We start from the raw sequence: 23,723 nt of genomic DNA, 5'->3' as shown, positions 1-23,723 counted from the left end.
TACAGAGTAAAGCCCACATACACCCTGAAAAGATTTGGTTTACTCCTTGGTGGGAGCCCATCCTATCCACTTCTTCATGCTCTGAAACAAAACAAATATACAAGTTCCCAAAAGCAGGAGTGATTCACAGCAGAATCTTTCCGTAAGTATCTCCATCTAAAGTGGAACTGAGTGTAAAAGGGTCTGAGTGAAATTAAAGGCTCAGCAGAACTCATGAAGTCCAGAACACGTCAACCTCCTCTGGGAACATTCAGCACCACAGCCAAGATGGTTTCCCAAAAGATTCTGCGAAAATTCCTGGCTTCCCCAGATCAAGAGCCCGAAAGCCAAAGGGAGAAGTGTTTCTGAAATGACTGCGGGAAAAAATCAGGTGAGATCCAGTTCAGGGGAAGGCAGCGGATACTGAGGTTGAGAGTTAGTGTCATTGAAAACACACTCTGAAACTACAGCTCTTTCCAATCAGTCCACGTTTGGCACAGGGTTGTTTTTTCCCCTCTGAATTATACAGAATAATATATGGATGATCCCACTCATTTTTCTTATTATTACCAGTGGTACCCTATGAAAAAAACCAAACCCAGAACTAAGAGGTATCTCTTCCAAATCAGCTTTTTACATTGACAACACGTATCATAAATCCCCTATGATTAGCATTAAGGAAATTTAAGACTTAAGCTTTGAATTAAAAGCCAGACTTAAAGCACTAGATTATAAACTTCATGAAGACCCTGAAGAGACAAAGTACTGGGGGAGAGGGAGGAATCTGAATTTTCAGTAAGAGAAGGTCACTAATGAAGGCAGTTAGTTCAGTTCAGACCCAACAAACAAGATGGACTGCCTTTTGCAAACAGCCTACTATTTTCACGCCAGATAATTCCAAGGTGTGGATTTGGCAGCCTTCTAAGCCTGGCCAAACACTATGTTGTTGTTTATCAATATTGTCACCTTACCAAAGATTAGTGTATCTACACAAATCTACCCCCAGAAATTTAGCCTGGAGTTAGACCAGACTAAAATCTACCGTATGGGTTTAGGACACAACTCAAGATACTCTTTTCCTTAAGACATTTGCAGAATGTCCTCTATTACTTGGGGGGGGGGGGGGGGGGGGGGGGGAAGAGTGCAATCTCAGTTTTTACTAAGATAAAGAAGGGAACAAATATTGATATTGTTTTAATGATGCATTATCAGTCAAATAAAGGCTTCCACTCCTGAACAGGAAAATGTTGAAGACAGTGTGGCGCAGGATAAGCATACAGTTCTACTCAGAGCACTCACCAACCACACCTGTGAAGCTTGCTATGCATTCATTGCGAAACAATCTTTAATAACTCTCTAAGGGGGTATAATAGTTAATAACTAAAGCTATCACGTAACTTCTGAAGTTGAGGTGGCTTAAAAAAAAAAAAAGGAATAAAACCAAATCACTTTGTACGAGAGCGATGCTCTCATACACACATCCGTTTGGTGCCACGAACGGCACTCTTGAGGGTTTTCTCATCAAAGGCAGTAATTGCCACTGCCAATTGACTGAAACATTAACATCTAAAAATCTAGTGTGTTTTGAAAAAAGCCAGTTCCTCATTCTAACGCACCCTCCTTTCATTACAAAGATGCCTCCTGCTACACAATACTTTCCTAAAAAAAAGTCCACCTGAAACGAGCAGCATTAAATTTTACAGTTATGTGGCAGTGATACACCAAGATCTATAAAGAGTGTCTTGTAGAAAGGCAGAGGTCTATTAATCTATTTTAGATTAATATTTTACATAGTTTTCATTCTACTCATCTTTCAATTACTGTATTCATGGTACCTATCATTCCTTTAAAAAGATAAATGGTGCTTCCCAACAGCAGTCAGCCACCAGAGGGAACCCCAGGTTTTCAGCTTTCACCCTGTTCCCACAACAAGCCCTTTGGCATTTGATCCAGCAAGAATCAAAGAAAGGTCAGGAAAAAAAGAGGCTTATTTGAAGCTGCACAAAATTCTTGCCCAAAATACTTACCTGCTATATTATCATTCAGTAAAGAATGCTATAATGATTAAATAGACCGAAAACAACCTCTCCACCTTCACAGTACGGTACTCGGCATAGCACTTTATACAAATACCCTGGGTTTGCAAATTCTCTGCATGCAAATATAAAGGACTAACAGAATACTTGCTGGAAGAGGGCATCTAAAGAGGAATTCACCTAACGATACTAGATTCATAGAACATTACACAATTTTCATTTCCACAAAGGTATGGTCTGTCCCTAGAGACAGAATCACAGAATCCCAGACTGGTTTTATTGGAAAGGACATTAAAGCTTATCCAGTTCCACAGGCAGGGACACCTTGTACTAGAGCAGGTTGCTTCAAGCCCCCTGTGGCCTTGAACACTGCCAGGGATGGGGCAGCCACAGCTTCTCTGGGCACCCTGTGCCAGCACCTCACCTCACCACCCTTGTAGTAAATAGGGTACCTTCCTCTTCACCAACAACTTGTGTACTTTGTATTTTAGTGCATAAAAAGAGCAGGAAAATGAAGCGATTTTCCAGGGAACTCCAGCACGCACATCTTTGTTTTCGAAAGGGGAATGGGCTGTTCTCTGCAAAGTAAGTACAACAGGATCAGAGTCCAGCCCCTTCTGACAACGATTTCAGAAGAAATCCAGAGCTACATTACAAGAAATGCCAGCAACATCAGAGGATTAGTGCCGCTGGAAGCCACATGATGAAACCATTCCATAAGTCTCTATCTGGATCTATTGCTTATTTTTCATAGATAAGAATGTAATGTTTGGAAAAGTGTTTCTCTCTACTTTGCAGTCAGCTCGCAGTTTAACCCTTGAAACTCTTTGTCACCAGTGAGTACTGAGGCCAAAATCAGAGACCCGCCAGCACTAGCACAGCGCATCCAACAAGACTCTCAAATGCCTACTGAAGAGACCAGAGGCCCTGGAGAGAGTTAAGCGTTAAGCTCCAGCTGCTAGTAAAGATTTAAGAAGAACCAGGATCTGAGGCACAATTTCCAGCCTCCTTTACAGGATTAAAGGAGGGAAATCCGAAACACTTGCAGTTTGGTAGTGCCACATACCACACTCAGGCATAGGAGCAACTTCAGGGTGTTTTAGTACATGGCTGTCACTACTCAGCTCCATCTGAGGTCTTGCACTTCAATCAACTTCCTCATAAAAGCAAGGGGATTTTTTGGGGCAAGAAATCAAATTAAGATCATTTCCTGCTCTTACAGTAATACAGCACAGTTTGAAATGGAAGTATGTCCCACATGGAAGAAAAATTCTTACAATTGGTAGCACCAACACAGGATTAAATCAACAAAAACTAGAATTTAAAGAAAAAGAAGTAAAAGTATTGCAGTCAGCATAACCCCTCCTGCACTCCCCATCTTACCAGGCTGATCGGCTGGGCTGGGACAGGCAGTAACACAGAGTTCCTGTGTTTTTCCAGTGAGAGCCACCATAACACTTAGCTATTAGCAATAAGCCTTCAATATGCAGCAGGGAGAAAACTGCTGAAATTTGTCAGGTCTGAAGTGGATTTGTCAGCAGTATCCTTGCTCAGGAATGAGTGCTATGCCAAACGTCATTGCTCAAACAAACTTATCAGTCTCTTTGCTCCAGCAGAGCCTTACCCTGGAGGGGCTGAAGGCACATCCACACTGTCAGGGGATGGGATGGGCTACAAGCCTACCATAAATAATGTAAGTGTACGGGAGAGAAGACAAAGCTTGAGCATGCTGATAAATGCTTCCATGAGAGTTCTGTTACTGTCTTCCTTTTTATTTCTCATGAGAACATGTTCAAGTTCTTCAAATGGAAAAAGCTGTTTTGTTCAGAAAGTCTTCAGATAAGTACTACTGCGTTCTGAGTCTATTTGAAATGTGTAAATACTTTTCACTAGTAGTTTATTAAAGTAAGAAAAAATACAGCAATTTGTATTAAAAAGCCCATCTCAGCCTAAACATGCCAGGCCCAAGATTTACTTCCATCTGTACAGATGGGCCTGATGTTTGCTCTGTTAAGACATGGAGTATAATGCTTTAACATTAAACCACACATTCACGTATCTGCAGTAACTGAAAGGAGGGCAGACAGTAATTACTAGGGGAGGTAACTGGGAAAATGTTAAAGACAAATAATCAAACAACAAACTTCATGCAGATATAGTGAATTCTTGAAAATACAAAGACCAATAGATATTCACATATTGTGTTTATGTATCTTCCTGGCTTTTGTTGTAAAACAAGCATGGGAACACAGTCTGACAAAGCTATGTACAGCAGGCAAACTACTGTCACTTTCTGCTCACTGTTTAATGAACACTGGTAGAAGGGGGGGAAAAGAGACAAAATTTAAGGGCTGGAGGGACAAGATAATGTATGCTTAAATGTAGCAAGTTAAGCTGAATCATTCTCTACTCTTAATATAGGATTTCTCATTATAATCACTCTTGGCAAGAGTTCAGTTTTGATTTTCTGCCTAATACTGTCCATAATTGTATGAAAATCCTATTTAATGTCAGTGTTAAGCACTCATGATAACAGTACACGGATTTTGTAAACTGTCACGCTCTCAGGAGGTGTAAGCATGCTGGAAATTCAGCTTTTCAACCCAACAAATATTCCCCTTTCTACTCCACCAGCAATTTAAAATATAAACTTGCAATCAAATCTTTATGTGGGTTAATGTCAGAAGGTACATAAAGCAGAATCAAAAAGGCATATGCCTTGATACATTAAGGCAGGAAACCCACCATATCCTGGGCTGCACCCCCAGAGTGTGAGCAGCAGGTCAACAGAGGGGATTCTCCCCATCTGCTGTGCTCTGGGGAGACCCCCCACGCAGTCCTGAGCCAGCTCTGGGGCAACAGCACAAGAGGAATGTGGAGCTGCTGGAGTGAGTCCAGAGGAGGCCATGGAGATGCTGCGAGGGCTGGAGCAGCTCTGCTCCGGAGCCAGGCTGAGGGAGCTGGGCTGGTTCAGCCTGGAGAAGAGAAGGCTCCTTAAGGGGAGACCTCAGAGCAGCTCCTGTGCCTAAGGGGGCTCCAGGAAACCTGGAGAGGGGCTTTGGACAAGGGCCTGTAGGGACAGGACAAGGGGAATGGCTTTAACCTGCCAGAACAGGGGAGACTGAGATGAGCTCTTAGGCAGAAGCTCTTCCCTGTGAGGGTGCTGAGGCGCTGGCACAGGGTGCCCAGAGAAACTGTGGCTGCCCCATCCCTGGCAGTGTTCAAGGCCAGGTTGGACACAGGGGCTTGGAGCAACCTGCTCTGGTGGAAGGTGTCCCTTTGGAGTTGGAACTGGGTAAGTTTTAAGGTCCCTTCCAATGCAAGCAGTTTAATGATTCTATGATTCAGTTTTGGGGATTAGCAATATTAAAACAGTTTTAATGTAGACTACTGATATAGACAAGAACAGCCACTTTTTTTACTCTCATGAGTTATCACCATTAATCAAGGAGATGTTTATTCTTCCTCTAGGAAGTCCAAGCAGGCGACATCTCATAACTGTATGAGTGGAAGTAATATACTGCTAAGCCCACTAAGAAGACGGGGCTCTATTTCAGCATCTTTACTGCCAAGAACAAATGCACAACTGAAAATGTATCAAAACACCTTGAAACCTCTGTTAGTAAAAGGCAAGGTGACTCCTTACTGTGAGTTACATGAAAAGGCACCCTGTTTAATACACAAAAAAAGAAAAAAGAGGGAGAGTGGGAAATCACAGGGTGCTGCTGCCTTGACCCCATACAGGATTTAGAGCTTTAAAGAGCAATGCCACACCATTAACAAGGCTTCTAACTATCTTGCATTAGAAGCAAAGCTCCTGCAGTGGTGCCTTTTAGACCCACTATGGCATTCTCAGCTCATCTTCAAGGCCAGGGAAATAACAGAATTGCTTCACATCCTTTAATAAGCCACTGATTTAAAACAAATAAACAAACAAAAGTGCCTGTTGTCTCCCTGCAGAATAGCTTCCACCAGCTCCTCTCCAGCAGCAAACCATCTCGAGCCACTTGCATACAAACAGTCCCAAGTGTGAGCAGAAAGCTAAAAACCAGGAAATCCCCTCTAGCTCCCAAGGAAGGGCAAGCTGCATTTTGTGGCTACTGTAAGCAACTGGCACCAGTGACTCAGACTGCATGCAAAATACAAATAACGGAAGCCAAGATCAGTGTATTGGTATCCAGTACCTGGATACTGAACAAATGAAATACTATTACTTCCTATCTGGTAAAAAGCAGGGGGGGGAAGTCACAAGAGGTTGGACAAGACTTTGTTATTTTAGTCTTCTTTAGGTACAACTCCATGATGCTCGACATGCCAGGTACACGTAATCCTGCTAGCATTCCACCATGCTAAAGGCTCTATAAGGCCTGGTAATCTACAGGCTAACAAATGTGTTCAAATCCAATCTCTGGGCAGCCCTGAAGTAACACATCACCAAAATACTGCTCAACATAGAGAAACTGAACTACTTGAATACTGCAGTGTAAGATTTAGGGTTTCCTCGTTTTAATAACCAAAGGAGATGTGGCACTAGCATCAACACCACAGACTTTTCACATTACCTATGCTGAGGTGTTTTATGCCCAATTTAGAAAAAAAAAAAAAGAAATAGCAGTGACATGAGTCCAAAGTGTACTTTCTGTTGTAAAAAAGTGTTTATCTGCATGGAAATTACTTTGGTTTTCTAACTCTTCATCTGGTTTACACCTTCTCTGTCTTAAGGATTGCCCAGCAGGTCCAATTAATACCGTAGGTCACTGTCTCAGAAGAGACTGAACATCCTGTATAAAAAAAAGACCCTGAAGAACAGAGGAATGAAACACTTTAGTGACAAAGAAAAATAGAGGAGCTCACCACTGGACTGGCCCGTGCAGAGCTGGCTCTTGAGGATGCCCGAGATCCTGACCCAAGGTAGCAACTGTACTCAGAAGGCTGCCGCAGGAAACCAAGAACAGCAAGCAGAGAAAAAGAGAAAAGCATCAGAATTGAGAAAGGAAATGAGAGAGGACTTAAAGCTTTACATCTGAAGTTAATTACAAAACTGGTTGCATGCAGCTGGACAAAGGAATAGCAGTGAAAGTCAGAGACCAGACACCTAACTGCTCATTTAAAAATTAAAGCAAGTAGTAATTCCATCTGACAGACCAACAGAGCTTTGATTCAATTCTTAGAAGGACTGAATACAAATGATTTATTTATGTATGTTAAAATACCAGTCACAAGTAAACAACTGTCAGTCTCTATACAAAGGGCTCCACTCCTTTCCAAGAGCTCTGAGGTTCTCTGGTTAGCCTTCTTCCCATGTTTCCAACATTATGCACGTACTAAATGAATCTGTGCTCCACAGGCCAAAGCAAGAAACATCCATCAACGTGGTGATTAAAGTAAAAACTGAGACCATCTCAGAGACTATCTCTCCTGCTTTTCCAGAACCTGCAGTCCTCATCTCCTGTCAAAGAAAGTACTTTAGTCCTTCTTAAAAGCAAACATCTAAGCAGTGAAGCAGAACAGACAGGGCTGACTTATTGCTGAGAAGGAGGAAGAATGTATCTACACTGTTTTATTTCCAGAGGTTATAATGCAGTGGAAGAGAGAAGGGAAATTAAAGTTTCAAGCATCAGGGAAACAGAACTGAAACTTATTCTGGAAATGCATTTTAGGATTATTCCCTCTATTTTCACAGGTTTCAGAGCAGCTTCACACTCGATCTTGTATTTGGATGTACTTTACAGAAAGATACGTAAGCATATATAAAAGGGAGTACTGAAGTTCATTCAGAACAGACAGGAATTAAAGAAACTTTTGCCATTTAGCAGATATGGTATTTTCCTTATTGCTACTACAAGGTAATTGTGAATGCAGGCTTTGTAGAGAGGCATGTCAGTCTGCCACGTTTCATGTGCAAAAGCAACACAAGGGCAGAGGCAGTTCAGGGACAGGAACAAGCATGAGGAACTGTTCTCCTCAGCTGCTCAGCCTATGCTGCTAATAACCTTTATCAGTTGATTTCATAGGAACTTAAGACTGTTTCTTAGGCACAAAACCACTGCAATCTAAGGAATTACCTACTTCCAAGATGCGTGTTCTCTGCTATTAAGGTTTCTTCTATTAAGACAGTCAGATCTTCACCAAGCTATTGGAGGACTGTTTCAGCATTGTTAGTTATGCTAACAAAGTGGCACAGTATTAAATGAAAATCAGAGTACTAATAAATGACAAGAAGGTAAGCTGGAAATAACCCCAGCTATAGTGCAACTATCAGATTAGTCACTAACCACAAAGCATCACTTTCCAAGGCATACAGCCCTTAGTAAGCCCTTCAAGCAGGGCAGAATGTGATCAAGCCATGTCCTCAGATGTCTTACATGAAGTGACACTGGCTTCATGCATCTGAGCTACTGAGCTCAGCCTCAGAGATGACAATACACAGAATCTGGAACTATGCTACATACAATTTACAGCTATTTTCAATCACAGCCACTTTGATTCCTAAATTAAAAGCAAAAAGCACTGAAGTAAACACTTAAGATTTGGATTTGGGGTTAAGTAGTTCTAGCACAGAAACCTTGCACCATCACCAGTGTTTTGTGTTATAACAAGGATGTAGAATAATCTAGAAACACATGACAGGTAAAAAGTATTAACTGCTGATGAGCCCCACATTAATGTTTCACAGGCCTGATTTATTCTCTAGTTGCTCCTAGTATTATTGCAGGGCAGAACATGGAAGCAAGGGTCACTTGTTCAGCTGGCTGAGACCAAGCAAGGCTAGTTTTATCCTCTTCCCCTGTCTTCACCTGTCATCTGCTTATCCAAGATCATTCTTTGGGGACAGCTACCCAAATGGCACTCCATGTTAAAAGTGCTATGAGGTTCAGAGACACTAAAATAACTACAGATAACCCCATAATTGTGAAAAGGCTATTCCCTTTGAGGCAAAAACCTTGTACTTCAACTCTCAACATGCAACCATGCAAAAGAAAGTGGAAAGGCTTGATTATACACAGACTTCCAATACCTGTAGCACAGGGTGGGATGGGGAGAGAAGAAAGGGAACCAGCACCAGTGTTTTATTCAGTGTTCCTTGCTGAAGCCATTAACAGTGGCTGAAAGACTTATAAAGAGCATTTGGGTTTGGAGCCCACTGGCAATGATTCCTGCCAAGAGTAGAACTGTATCATCTGGACCTCTGAGAGGCTTCTCTCGAACAGAAAGACACACCCCATAAAAACCAAGGGCTCAGCACAGCCTTGTGGCAAATTCACTGGACTGCAAGCTGCCACAACGGTCCAAGCATGTAACCAGGGATGAATGGTCCAGAGGAGCCAAATGAAAAACAGGCACAACAGCGACACAAACCTCTGAAGCTCAACAGCCGCAGCAGCAAGATGCACAGACCAGCTACTGCGTCACTGTGACTGCAAGAGGATGGCATCGCCCTGTAAAGGCTAACAAGTGCTCAGTAAACATTCCTGAAAGTGTTTCCCTCTCCAGGCTAACAAAATTGTCACTTTTGAGGTTAAAGTGACATCAGTGCTTTGTCCTGAGGCTTTTTTCTGTTAAGGTGTCAGTGGTGGCTTTTTGTTTGTTGGGGTTTTTCTGTCTGGTTGGGGGTTTTTTGCTGTGAAGGTGATCAGAGTGTAAGCAGTGTGCCCCACTACCCAGGCAGATACGACAGCAGCAGATGTACTGCCAGGCCCGAATGACAGGGGCCCCACCTGAGAAGAGATGATGGCATTTTCTGCCTTCTAATCCATAAACCAAGTCCTGCAGCCTCTCTTTCATGAAAGGAAACAATTCCTACTGCCATTCCTCATACTGTTGCTGTCCACAATTGACAGAGCCCTCCACTCACAGGAGTGTGCATTCTGAAAACACCAAGTTGCCCAAGACCCCAGTTACAGCATATAAATCCAGAACACCCCAACCCCCAAGTCAAGCCAGCCGTGTGTTCACACGAGTCCTTCGCTTCCTGGCTGCAGGAAGGGCTTGAGAGAAGGGAGTGGTTTTTAATCTGTATTTTCAGAAGAAGATTTAAGTCTCAGCAAAGGAAGGGACTCCATGTACCACCTTGTCAAAGTGTTCTATCTGCAAACCAAGTGCAAAGCAGAGATGAACACCCTTGCTGTAGTGGGGCGAGTGCCTACTGCTGGATTCTGTCAGTGCAAGCGCATCACAACAGCAGATAAATTCCTACTTATTATTTCATGGAAGCACACAGAAATGGTGCTTGTCCTTTTGCCTATAGCAGTAGGTTATGGATCTCACACAGTCCATCTTAAACACTGCTCAGCCCAGAAAAGGCTGTGCTCTGGTACACACAGGTTAGTGGGGGACAGAGACAAGACAACAGGGAAATGCAGAAAACATCTTACAGCACGAGAACTAGAGGCACTATACCGACGACTCCCACTGTAAATGCTCTCGTCATACACAGACGCCTACAATTAAAAGACAGAGTAAGAACAGGACTGGCAGACCTCGTTTCTGGTTTCAGTCTGGAGAATTACATGTTCACAAGGTGCAGCACAAAGGAATGAGCAGTATGTGCAAGGACGGGGACATCTCCCATATGCAACCACAAGCAACATGCAAGTGAAGTTCTAACACGACCTGAAGATGTGAGCCGGAAAATGCCACGAGGCATGTGCACAATCTGACACACATCCCCCCGAGTCCATCACACAGTCATGCATTTCTAACCCTTCTCCCAGCCATCAATTCAACAGCTTATGGTGCCTGTCAACAAAATAGCTACATCAATTCTTAAACTGTTCAAGCCTGTTTAACCTTCATTTGTGGTGCTGGCAATATGGAGGAAACTCACACCTGGTGAACATCACTTACCAGCCAGTTTACTAAATAAATAAAAGGGGAGGAAGATTCATGTTTTAAGACTGGCTCCAATTTAGTGTATGAATGTACGGCTCAGGAAACACAGGGGCAGTAGGAAACTCTATCTTTAAGCTTTAAGAAAAAAGAAATAATAATCGGAGAAGCTACTTCGAAAGTTTGAACAAGAAAAGTGAAATCTGGGTATAAAATTGTTTTGAACAGATTCTTGTTAGTTGTTACACAACAGAAAGAACTGATGTTGCCTCTCTCCTGCACGCTGTTAGCTAAGACCCCAAAATGAGGATCACTGTCTCCCATCCAGAGAAAAGCCGATGGCAGCATCACAACCCCATGAGCAGTGGTTATGATGGGACTTCACGTATGACCTTTTCAAAGTGTTTTATCTGTAAACCAAGCGCAAGGCCGAGATGAATACCCTTGCCTTGCTTTATTCCAAGAGGAATAAAAAGAAGGATCAGCGAATCCAGGTCTGTACAAACAGCACTGCCCACATGCATTCAGATGGATCAAACACCAGAGTGTGAAATAAATGAACCCAACAGGAACTACTGAGGTAGGAGACAACATGTGCATGGCTTAAGGTGAGTGGCTTTGGTGTTTGGGTTTCGAGTATTAGTACAACAAACCCTGTAACTTCTGGCTGGGGCATCACTGCACAGCAAGGAGGGCTGAGGAAGACAAGCACAAAACTTTTTTTGCATAGAAAATGAAACAAAAAAAGGCACCTACAGCAGAATAAGGCATTTTGATGAGATTAGGATTAGTAAACTGCAACAGAAGGAAACCCATTATAAAGAATGTTAGTAATCTGTGCCACAAAAGCATGAGATCTCAACTCCCAAAGACTAAGAATACCAAGCAGACACGTGCATTTCCTACAGGACAGGAGAACACGAGAGTATGCAAAAGCAAATCAGCATAATTTAGGTTTAGGTCGTTAAAAAACTGTAATTGTCTCACACACATTTGTGTATAGCAGCCAGAAAGAGTGTTCCTCCTCACTTCAACCAAAGCCAGAAAAAGAGCTACATGTTTTAAGACACACCTTTTAAGGGCTTCACACAGCTGTAAGATCACCTCTCACCTGTTTCATTATTAAACAACAATGCAGAGAAAACCCAAACAATTCCAAACAAAATTATGAGTACTTCAGTTGGAGCACCACAAAAGAAATGACTTCGCTGTTAGTAACCACCACGCACAAGATGCAGCAATTAAGCTCATCTGTATCTGACATAATTAGGTGCAAGAGGTACTCTAGCAGTGGTCCCCAGTCCACAGCCTGCAGGCAACATCCTGCTGCAAGTCACCTCCCTCGTCCACATCTGCAGTGGCCACAGTGCCCCAGGTTGTGGCCATGTGGTGGTGCTGCCCATGAGGCAGCACAGGCTGCGGACCACTGCTGGAGCACTGCTTTGCTAGCACCAGCCTGGCTGAGCTCTGATCCACATGCAGAGGACAATCCAACCTCCTGGGTGATTCTGAAGCTTCAGTGATTTTCTTCTAGCAGTCTGTGAATGACTTGCTTGCAATTTCATTTTATGCAGACTGGATTGTCTTAAGCTTGCTAGAGTGACAAGGTGAGCAGAGAAGTTGCCTCAACTAGAACAGAGAACTTCAGTTAATTAAGATCTCCCTTACTTTTCCAGACCAATTGAGGCCAAGAAGCAAACAAAGTAACTGGAGGAAAGGGAGGAAAAGCAAAGGAAAACTAACTGTGCTCATTTTAAAACAGCTTGCCATTACTCATTCCAATCTTTAAAAGTCTGGTTTGGTTTTGGTGTTTTGCTCCCCTTTTTTTGGTTGGTTTTGAGGATTGTAGGTTTTTTACTAAAAGACCTTCAGAGACTCTTGACAATTGGTCCAAATTCAGTCCTAATTACAAGAGGTTGTTATTCTCCAAATGAAGTCAGAACAACACATCCAGGTCAGGTAAAGCCAGGGGGAAACAGACCCAGTTTCCATTTTGGGATGAAGGTTGAGATGTAGAAGCATAGCCGCTGTTGTGGAGCCCCAGATCAGAGTAGTACGATGCCTGCATTAATAACAAAAACAGAGAAACCACAACCAAACCTTGAGAACTCAGCTTCATTATGTGACAGACTTCCTAAATTCCTTTAAATGGGAAGCAAAAAAGTAAAGTAGGTGATTACAAATGACAAGGATTCAAAGTGGTCACAGGCAAACAGAACAAGAGAAATGCATTACAGATATGAGGGTGTGTGAAACTCGTGTACCCCTTCCATTCATAAGGCAGAGATAAAAAGGCCTTTCCTCTGGCATCCTCTGCACAAAATACCCAGTTGGTTTACATTCCACTGAAAAGGCTCCAGATCCTCATGTTCTCTCCTCCTCCCTTATTGCTATAACCCAGGGAGAGACCCATGAGGGACATGCTTTGTAAGGGACTTCAGGAGCATGTATGCAGCTCATGCACCTAAGTTTCATCCTAACTGTAGTTAAGTGAAGCTGGAGAGGGACTTTTTACAAGGGCCTGTAGGGACAGGACAAGGGGCAATGGCCTTAAACTGAGAGAGGGGAGACTGAAATTAGGTATGAATTAGGAAACTCTTCCCTGTGAGGGTGCTGAGGCGCTGGCACAGCGTGCCCAGGGAAGCTGTGTCTGCCCCATCCCTGGCAGTGTTCAAGGCCAGGTTGGACACAGGGGCTTGGAGCAACCTGCTCTAGTGGAAGGTGTCCCTGCCCACTGAAGCATTTGGTCAGTGGAGACTGTCATGGATCATGCATGGCAGTAGGACGTTCCCCTTGTCCCGTCCCTACAGGTCCTTGTCAGAAGCCCCTCTCCAGGTTTCTTGTAGCCCCTTTAGGCACTGGAGTGGCTCTAAGGTCTCCCCAGAGCCTTTTCTTCTCCAGGCTGAACAATGCATTTTTTTATTTTTTTTTCCAATAAAATACTTGACACATCATGCTCTCAGGGAGCCAAACAACCCAAACAACACAGGCACACTGGGAAGGACTTTGCATTTTCCCTGTTTTCAGGAAAACTGCAGCCTAAGAGGACATCTAAAACATGATGAAATGGTTACTCTGCCGTGCTGGGGACAGATGCAGCCTTGAGCTAAGTAGGAAGGGTATAATGCCACAGCAGGAAGGCACGCTTAGGAGCGAGCACAAGCTGCCTCAGCCAGCATGCAGGGCCAGGGAGGAAACACCACCTCCTTGCATGCCCACCCTCATGAAATGACCTATGTACTCGGCTCAGTCTCCTCTGACTGGCCCTGCTGCAATACACAAGCTGCAGATGTATTTTCAAAGCTTCGCAGGCACTGTTTAAGATTCATTTTCCCATTGGCACGCTGGTGGGAATGGTTAGTTGGTTTGAAAGATCTCTCTACACCTCTTTGTTCTTTGCTATGCTCCAGAGCTCTCCTTTTACAGCTGTTCTCAAACACTCCCCTTCTCCAGTCATTTCTTATGGGGGTCTAGACAACCAAGGTACTCTGCTTTCAGTAGTCAGCTATTATTCAAACTTCTTACAAGACCTTACTAATCCTTGCATCATCCCTATAAACCGTGTAAGGGTTAACTCCATTTACAAAGGAGGGAAATCTGTGAGAAATTAAAGTACTTGTTTGCTCTTGACACTATGGACTTCCAGCACTGCAAGCAAACAGATTTGTGGATAAAACACAACAGTTACAGGTATTGTAAAGTAAATAAATCATTGTCCAACCTCAAAAATAATAATAAATAAAAATCTGACTCTTTTTTTTTTTTCCCCCGAGCATCCATAAAATAAGACTTTCACTGCAAAGAAACCAGAACACCCTGAACTGAGCTTAAAGAAATTACATTCACTCCCACAGAGAGAGCTTGTAAGCAGCACATGGACTACCCTAGGCACACGGTGCTATTCCTATTTAGGGAATCAGCCTGGGGTATTGCAAGTACCTTGTACAAAGGCTCTTCTCCATGTGGACAAGGCTCCATCCTGTGCCTAAAACTGGACACCTACTTTGAAACAACTTAGCAGCAGACTTGTTGCTTCTCTGCGGACCTTCCTAACAAATTTTCATCCTCTTAGCTTTTCCACTGTCACCTTGACCATCTTTAAGGTTAGGCCTGGGAGAGAGCATTCCTAAAGGTGAATCCCAGCCAGACTGGTGACAACTGGTTTGGCGTTTCAGCTATTATTCTAAGTTACCCCCAAAATTCCTTCCCCCTTCTGAGTTATGATTAAGCTAAATTATGCTTAGTTACAAAAAACTACAGGGAGCTAATGCTGTCGCCGCACTGATGCTTCACATAGACTAAACCTCCATGTTGCAAACCCTAATACAGAGATGATTTTAAATTATTTAAACAGAAAGCAAACAACTTCTTTTCCCTGGATGACTTTCTTACAGATACTTTGCTCTTCCTGCAGTACTCAGAGCTCTGGAGTATATCATTAAAGAATAAGAACATCATTTATCAGACATACTACGTAATAAAGTTCATTGAACTTGGCAAACAGTTCAGCAAGAGTGGAAACAACAGGACATACCATTTTCTTAACAGTTTAAGCAACGGTATTTCATTGTTTCTTACCCACAAATGCAAGCATAAAACTATATAGAAGCAACAATTTAAAATGGACATTAAATGTAAGGTCCCATTTCACTATTTATACAAGTGCCTGCTTAACTTCATGCTTCTCACTGAAGTCTCTCATGTTTAGCATGTACTGCTCAAATACTTAGTTAAATGGAGTCTTAAAAGTAGTTTATTTTTCCCCTAAACACAGAGCTTCAGTCTGCATACCACTACATTTCTTTACAAGTCTTCATAGCATGGAGATCAACAGGCTCTGAGCTTTTGTCTGCCTTTGCTAAAATAAAGGCAGGGTAAAAAAAAACAAAAAAACTAACAGCTACTCTGCCTGCTCCCCAGAGGCTCTGCTTGGGGCAGTCCCATTAAATAATCTGCACAAACCCTAATACATAACAGAGCAGGACAATGAATTCCTATAATTGACACAAAACACTTGCTCTGGAACAGAGGGGAACATTGCGACCCACATACACACAATGGACTTAATTATTAAGCTTTCTTTGACAAGAATATTTCTAGAAACAGAAGTACATCAGCCTAAATTAGTTAAGTAGTAACACTTGAGCCGGCTGTTCACCTCTGTGGGAGTTTCCAGAAACCCTGGGATACAGTTTAGAAAGGAAAAAAAAAGCATTTAGTTAAGCAAACTTAACAGGCATTTGGGAAAAAAAAAAAAAAAAAAAAAAAAAATCAATATCCAAAGGCCATTTTACATATCCAAATCTCAAGAGGCTAAATTCCACATGAAGCTCTGGAGTTTTCAGTGTTAGAGCACGACATGAACATGTACAACAAGTTGGAGAACAGTCCTTCTGTTGTCCAGCACATGGAAGTCCTCCATGCTGGGTGTCCCCAAGCTATTCCTTGTCACAAATGAACTTGTACTCAATTTTGTTTCCAAGTTAAGCAGCTCTGTCTTCCAAATCCTACTGGTACCAGGCTGGGAGATTTCTCTTACCACTCCTGGCCTAATTTATTTTTCCAGACAGCTCATTGCTGCACCTCGGCGTCTGACAACGTGCAAACCCCACAGCATGCAAAACAGGAAAAACCTGCTCCACCACAAGAAGAATTTGCTAATTAGCTTTAACCCCATCAAACAGAGCAATTGAATCTTATAGCAATATAAATAACTTACTAACCCTGCTAGATTTTCTACTCTGGGATGATCCATACACATCGTCCTCATAACCATTGGTCTGTTATTGAAAGAAAGGAAAAGTGGGAAAAGAGAGAAAACATTTGACACAGACCCAAAAGGGCATTTTCAGCACAAGTCATCAGTTATGAAAAGCAATGGCAGAGGCAGAACGTCTCAAAGATACACCAGGAACAGGAGAAGTGCAGGAGTAGGTCATGATTTCAAACATGAGGACAGGCACATTTCTGTGTCTCTCACTACCCATATACCAGCCAAAAATGTCAAGGATACTCCTGCTTGCTTTTTTTGACCCCTTCTTCCCCCTGTTAAGAAACACTTTCACCTCCCCTATTACTACTATAGCACCCTGTGTCTTCAAACGAAGGCAATGTAGGATAAAAACAGGGAACACTAGGAATGAGAGACTACAACAAACAAATTTATCACTGCAGTTACTCCTCTGACAGCCAAGCAATTAAAAAGCAGCAAAATGTAGCAAACAAATGAATTCTGAGTCTATATTTGGGAAATTCAGCTTAGTGAACATGCAATGCTGTATGAAATATCCTATTTTTACCTTTCCCCAGTTACATCAAAATTAAACCCAGACAGTGACCATCTGCCACCTCCCAGTGTGTGGCGGTCCAAAGAGTAATGAGAGATTTCAGTCAGTCCAGCTGTCCTCCCTCATGCTCAATAGCCTGCCCTGTTGTTATTAAGATGTTTTCTCTCAAAGAGCTAAAAGCGAGAACAAGCCTTTCAGAAGCCAGGCGAGACGCTGGCTTCTGGGTCAGGAATAAAACAAAACAAGCCCTACGATGAAGTTTTTAGTCTGGAAAATTGATATTTAAGAAAAGAGGATAAAGCCAAAAGTCACCTCAGTCAAAACCATTAGAAGCTCAGGTTTCTCAAGCAAGTCACTATTCTGACATCACTTTCACAACAAGGTCTGGTTTAGTATCAAGAATGAGGAAGCACCTTGTAGTATTTGGGGTGATGGTTTAGTGGAAATTTAATTAGAATTTCTATTGAAATTAATTTTTTAAATCCAAGGTTTAATGCATTCCTAAAATGAAAATCCACTAAACCCAATCTGAGTCCATTTCCAAGCTAAGTATTTATCACATACTACTCAGTGCAATTTGTTTAATTTTTCCATGAAAAAATAAACAAATTACATTAGAAACCAGTTTAAACCCAAGCTGGTAAAGCAAATTCTGGGAACAGCCCAGACTCTCTACTAACTGCAATACTATCACTATAAATAGAACATGAGCATCCAGTTTCTTTTCTCAAGAAGAATCTATCTGAAATCCTGCTGCAGCCTCCTCACAGTTCGGCTTCAGCCCCGTTTTTACTATTTTTCAGGCTTCCGAAATTTTCCTAACACTCTTCTTGCTGAAGAATGGGCAACTGAAGCTCCTCTTCATCAGCAGTATTTTTATTCCAACCTTGTATAAGATTGCCTTAGCGCCCTGTACTCACACAGCTAGGCAATACACACTCCCGTAGAACTGCTTTCCCCATTAAAACAGATGATGCTGACTTAGATGGGAGCAGACCAGATGAGATCCTTTCCAACTGTTTTGTTTTCTACCAGAGTTATTTTTCAACTAGCTGTGCATCTCTGCTACAATAACTAGATCTTGCCCCAGGTTTCATTTAATGTCATGTACAGGCACACCAAGAGCCTTACAGTCAAGTCACAGTCACATCCAGTGCTTTCCCTTTATGCCCTTAATTAACCTGCTTAGGGAAATTAAGTTGAACTAACATGATTCATTTTCCACAAACGGTTTACCACTTTGTATATCAAGCCCTTCTAGAGCGTTGGTTTAATTTGCCCTGTATCATTCAGATTTCAAGCTGAAGCCCATAGCTCAGGTCATTTTCCCTGTCACTATCACCCATCCTCTCCAGAAACCTCTCCAGCACATATTTTTGAAGGTGAATACTCCAGGCAACTCTTGAAGAGCAGGGTCAATTTTACCAGACCTCACTGACCTTTGTCCTGTGCTACACTAACATGCTGAGCACCCAACCATAACCTCAATGAAAAGTACAACAAATACAATTGTATACTAGGGAGGCTAAAATACTCAGATTTTACTTGCTCTCCCTTCACGTGCAACTGACCCTATTCTTTTATGTCTTTTCCTCTTGCAATAGTACACCACTTTGCCCTCTCTCATGTACTTACTTCTTCCCTCCCTGGAATTACTCCCTGTGGGATTCACCTAAAACCCTGACTATGTGAAAGCACATTATGCATTACCTTCCACCCAGGCCTGGCTTTGCAGACCTCTAAGTAGTGCCCTATTTGTACATCAATACTATGCAGAATCCCAAACTGGTATCCCAAACTGGTTTGGGTTGGAGGGGACCTTAAAGCTTATCCAGTTCCACCCCCTGCCATGGGCAGGGACACCTTCCACTAGAGCAGGTTGCTCCAAGCCCCTGTGTCCAACCTGGCCTTGAACACTGCCAGGGATGGGGCAGCCACAGCTTCTCTGGGCACCCTGTGCCAGCGCCTCAGCACCCTCACAGGGAAGAACTTCTGCCTAAGAGCTCATCTCAATCTCCCCTCTGGCAGGTTAAGGCCATTCCTCCTTCTCCTGTCCCTACATGTACTTGTAAAAAACGCCTTTATGAACTACCTTTATGAAAAGATTGCAGCCTTCACTACGTATGTTCTACCAGTATTATTTATTTCTGTGTCATGTTAAGTTAGGTTTTGAACTTTTCAAGATGTTCTTACTGTACGACACTGACATGTTTGCATTATACCACATTTTGCAGATAAGTGATGTATTCTCACAGACCCAGCAAATTCTGATAATTACACTGTATCCTTGACATTAGGCTGGTGAACTCTTACAGCCAACACACATTCTCTGTCCTATCACAGTGGTTTTCTATGCAAAAACCTCTCCAAGACAATTATTTGAGATACATACTGCTTTGGAGTAGTTCTTCTTTTTGGTCCTCTCATTCTCTAATCCAGCCTGCAGTGAGATTAAGAATGCAGGATGAAAAGCATTTATGAGTTTATGTGCACCCATCCGTAGCCATACATGCACGTTACCATGCAAAAACATCAGTCCATTTTTGCTCCAGCTCTACACAACACAGATCAGTAAGCACATATGGGGGGGGAAATCAAACCTCAAAGTCAAACGACCGGTTATTAAAGAATGTTGTTAAAAGTGACAATAGCACTGTTCAAATTTAGTAGCCACAGTTAAAATCATTCATGCTTGCTAGGTTAAGTCAATTAAAAGAGCTACCAGCTGTCTACCAACTACATCTATACATCCATGCAAAGTCCCAATGTGTTTGAACTATTTTTGTATATAGGTCACTCACAAATAGATACATTGCATTCTGTAATTGAAATAGCACAGGGAACGGAGGAGGGTGAGAAAGCTAGCGAGTTGGTAACACTTCTCTGTGCAGCCTGCTTTCTGCAGAAGCGGAGGTGCCTCTATCTCAACACAGTGCTGGCACAAGACAGCACTGCTAACAGTACAATGAAATGTTCTTAAACTGAGCTTAAAAAGTCCCAATCATCATTCCCCCTCCCATGCCCTTTCTGTTCTTCCAAGAGTCAGCTTTATCTGAGTGTGTTCAATACAAATACCTGCTCTTGTCTTACCTATGGAGTTTGATTTTTATCCTCTAAATCCAAGGTAACAGCTCAACACACAAGCAGCAGCTCTGCTAGGCAGCCTATTTGTCCAGTCACCTTTGCTAGATCTATTCAGAGTGAGCCTGTGAAAGTTTTATTCCTTTCCAGATTTATGCTGAAATAAAACCAGACAGACTATGTTCAAAGCCAGGCTGGACAGGGCTTGGAGCAACCTGATCTAGCGAAGGTTGTCCAGTGCCCATGGGGGTGGGAACTGGATGAGCTTTACGGCCCCTTCCAACCTAAACCAGTCTGTGACTTCTAGACCTGGACAAGCAATGAACAGACTGTTACAGAGAAAGTCTGCTAGGGAAAATAAAAGCTATTCTGCTCTGTCCTATTGCAACTACTGAACTACTAGACCTAGCTTAGATCTCTCTAATCCTCCAGTGCTTTTCATGTGAACTGCATCAGAGCAGCAGTAGAGCAAAGTAGCATCTTTACATCACAGATCACAAACTACCTCAGGATTATTTTAGATCACCCCTTATCTTAGATCAACCACCGCAACTGATGTTAGTTTCTTATTCAGGATTAGTTTTTAACACACACTGCAACTTGCAGACTATTCTCACCACTGGATAGATGTTGGCATGTTCCAAGTGAGACTGTAAAGGTATGAGAGGAAAGAAAAAAATTCGGAATACAAAGGAAAACACTGAACAAGTCATGGCAATCAAAAGAACCTCCCCCAGAAAACAGGCACAGAGATGTATATCCCAACTAAGAACTTAGGTAATGCAGAATTTCTTGTAGAAAGCCAAAAGTCAGAAACTTTGGAGCAAACCAAACATGGAAATGCACAAACTCCACCATGAGTGATTAATAACACACCAATATTTCATGTTGGATAGTCTCAGATTAGAGGCAGCCAGCTTGGAAGTGGGAGAACAAGGACATCTGGCATAGAAGAGAGACTGAAGAGGGGCTTGAGTGTCTCATACACACAGAGGATGATGTTAACTGAGCTTTCCTAGGAACAACTGTGTGATAAAGAATCAAGCTTGCAGAACTTCTTGAACGAAAGGCAGGACACTCTCCATGGGTTCAGGACGACCCATGGGAAAGCTATTACAGATTCCCTGTCACAGAGGAAGATCTGCTGGCAGGAGGCAGAGATATGCTCAAGCTAGTGCTATATGAACGCACTAGGACACTGTCTGCAGCACAGGCACAGCTGTGGAACTTAAATATATTTGCTAGCCTGGTCTAATCAACATCTGGGGTAGTTCTGCAGTCCATATTGATGGCTGCTCTGCCAGAAGCATCCAGGCCAGCTCCCAAAAAGCTAGCTCAGCAGACCTGTGGTGCCTGCAGTTGAGACATCCACTTAGAAAACATTCCAGGAGAAAATACAGAGTAAAACCCACACAGACTGGTAGGTAGAAATACATCTCTGATATGGCTCATTTCATTGAAAACTTCCTGCACAGAAAAGAAGCATAGCTGCAAAAAGCAACCCCTCGCAGCATCAGCCACTCACAGTACAAAGAGCCCAAAGATGCAAGATCAGTTTTCAGGTACTGGAAGCCTTGCAGATCATTTGCAAAGGCATTCTGTAACTATGGAAGCCTTCCAATACCCAAAAAAAAAAAAAAAAAAAAAAGAAGAGCATTCAGAATTCTCTAACTAGTTTTACAAATCCTTTGTGGACACAAGGCAATAGTTTTTGGTGCTCAGAAGCCAGATTGAACTCTGCTCCTCAGAGGTAATTTTTTAGATTGGTCATTTTTTTGTAACCGTTTTTAACTTTGTTGTTTTGCAAACACACAAAGACAGCAAGAGCCAAACCTTCACAAAGAGACAGAGAGATGTGATCAAAGCATTAAAAGCATCTACTATAAACCCACACTAGGAAAAGTCTCTGTACGTGCTATCAATTCAATGTGAATAAAACAATTAAGAGCTGTGTAAGGGTGCTTTTCAGTTCAGACTAGCAAATGTTTACTTTCTAAAATTCCAGTGACGCTTGGACCAAAAGGAAGAAAGCTCTGTCAAAACTCTTTTCCTGTGCATGCCCAAGCGTCAGCTTGCGTAAGAACGTTCACTAAATGCTACTTTACGATGACAGGGGGGAGTCTGTGCAACATCATTACAAATACCACTGCAGGAAGTTCCAACCAGATCCTTCTGTCAGAAAAGGACATTCTTTGCAGAAGTATTAGGGATTTATGGGCCATCCCGTGAGGCAGCTGGAGCTGCTACTTACCAGACCAGCGGTGGTATCACAGCCAGAAGGCACGAGGCAGCTCCAGGAAAAGAGCTCAGAAAAGCTTCCTGAGGGATGGTGGGGAGGCAGAATGCAAGGCTTCTGCTGTTCAAGTATGTAACAGTAGAACACAGGATCATGGTACAGAAACCATCAGGAGGATTTCCATGTATTTCCATGAACTAAAGGTGTTCCACAGAATCATCATCATAGAACGGTTTGTGTTGAAGGGACCTTAAAGCTCATTCAGTTCCACACCTTCCACTAGAGCAGGTTGCTCCAAGCCCCTGCGTCCAGCCTGGCCTTGAACACTGCCAGGGATGGGGCAGCCACAGCTTCTCTGGGCACCCTGTGCCAGCACCTCAGTACCCTCACAGGGAAGAGCTTCTGCCTAAGAGCTCATCTCAATCTCCCCTTCACAGATGAACTGGGCTCCCACTGTAAATATGGTGCCAGCGTGCTTGCATCTTGCTCCATCAAGAGACACACAGTTATAGCTACGGTTAAACAACCCAGTTGTATCAAAATCACCTTTTAAATAGAAAGAACTGAAATTTCAACTAATCTAGAGATATTTTTTTCCCCTCCAAAGACTTTCATGAACATGTCCAAATTTAACTGTAAGTAAAATAAACATTGGTTTGCATGTTCAGCTGTGAGGATGAGCTTTTCTTCATCAAATCTCTGGATCTTTAAGGCATCTTCTAGCTTTGAAACAAACAAGCACACAAACCAGCTTGTGGTCTGAAAGAATAAAGATTTTAACACCATTTCATAAATAGCAATAAGGGAAAAAGGCAACGAGGCAACACTTTAAAGTGTATCTTTGTGGTACCTCACAGAGAACACAAAGTTACCCCTGGGTTCAGTGAACATGCTTTGCAGTAGTCACTTTTTGCTTTTTTTTTTTCCATCTTCCAGGCTCTTTCAAAGGCACATGAGGTCTGATACCCAGTCCTGTTCTCCTGCGGATACCTGGCCAGGAATCTCCACAGAAGCCAGAAACCAAAGATTACAAATAATGACATAGGTCTTGCTTGTTCTAGGAAATTAGAACTAATCATCCAGCTTACCCCACATAACTGGTGCTACTGATACATGAGGAACAACGGCAGAAGGAGAAGAAAAATTATTCTCAAACACAACAGTCTTAAGCACAATGACTCTGAAACAAGAACTGGCCACAGCTGATTCACATTCAGGACTGCTGAGAGCTTCCTCCCTAGCACTGTTATGGACTGTTTCAGTTCTGTGCTTAGT

The 23,723-nt window shown here is 42.6% G+C and overlaps 1 protein-coding gene across 2 annotated transcripts in view; it reads right to left on the bottom strand.

Moving 5' to 3' along the window:
- Positions 1-23,723, bottom strand: part of LRRFIP1 (LRR binding FLII interacting protein 1) — a 108,064-nt gene that overhangs the window by 25,295 nt on the left and 59,046 nt on the right. Inside the window, exons 7-12 of one of the 2 annotated variants that reach the window (XM_062642233.1) lie at positions 20,830-20,862; positions 19,524-19,571; positions 16,568-16,624; positions 11,498-11,539; positions 10,391-10,456; positions 6,870-6,947 (exon numbers count right to left, since the gene is read on the bottom strand). The exons of the other annotated variant lie outside the window; for it this stretch is intronic. Of the exons in view, the coding sequence (XP_062498217.1) occupies positions 6,870-6,947; positions 10,391-10,456; positions 11,498-11,539; positions 16,568-16,624; positions 19,524-19,571; positions 20,830-20,862 (324 nt within the window). The remainder of the gene's footprint in view (positions 1-6,869; positions 6,948-10,390; positions 10,457-11,497; positions 11,540-16,567; positions 16,625-19,523; positions 19,572-20,829; positions 20,863-23,723) is intronic. 2 annotated transcript variants of the gene reach the window in all.

The sequence above is a fragment of the Pezoporus occidentalis genome, unplaced genomic scaffold, assembly GCF_034315485.1.
Source record: "Pezoporus occidentalis ecotype Australia unplaced genomic scaffold, CSIRO_AGI_Poc_V1 ctg118, whole genome shotgun sequence".
Taxonomy (NCBI): Eukaryota; Metazoa; Chordata; class Aves; order Psittaciformes; family Psittacidae; genus Pezoporus; species Pezoporus occidentalis.
The sequence above is the reverse complement of the archived record's forward strand: the minus strand, read 5'-3'. Positions and strand labels throughout refer to the sequence as shown.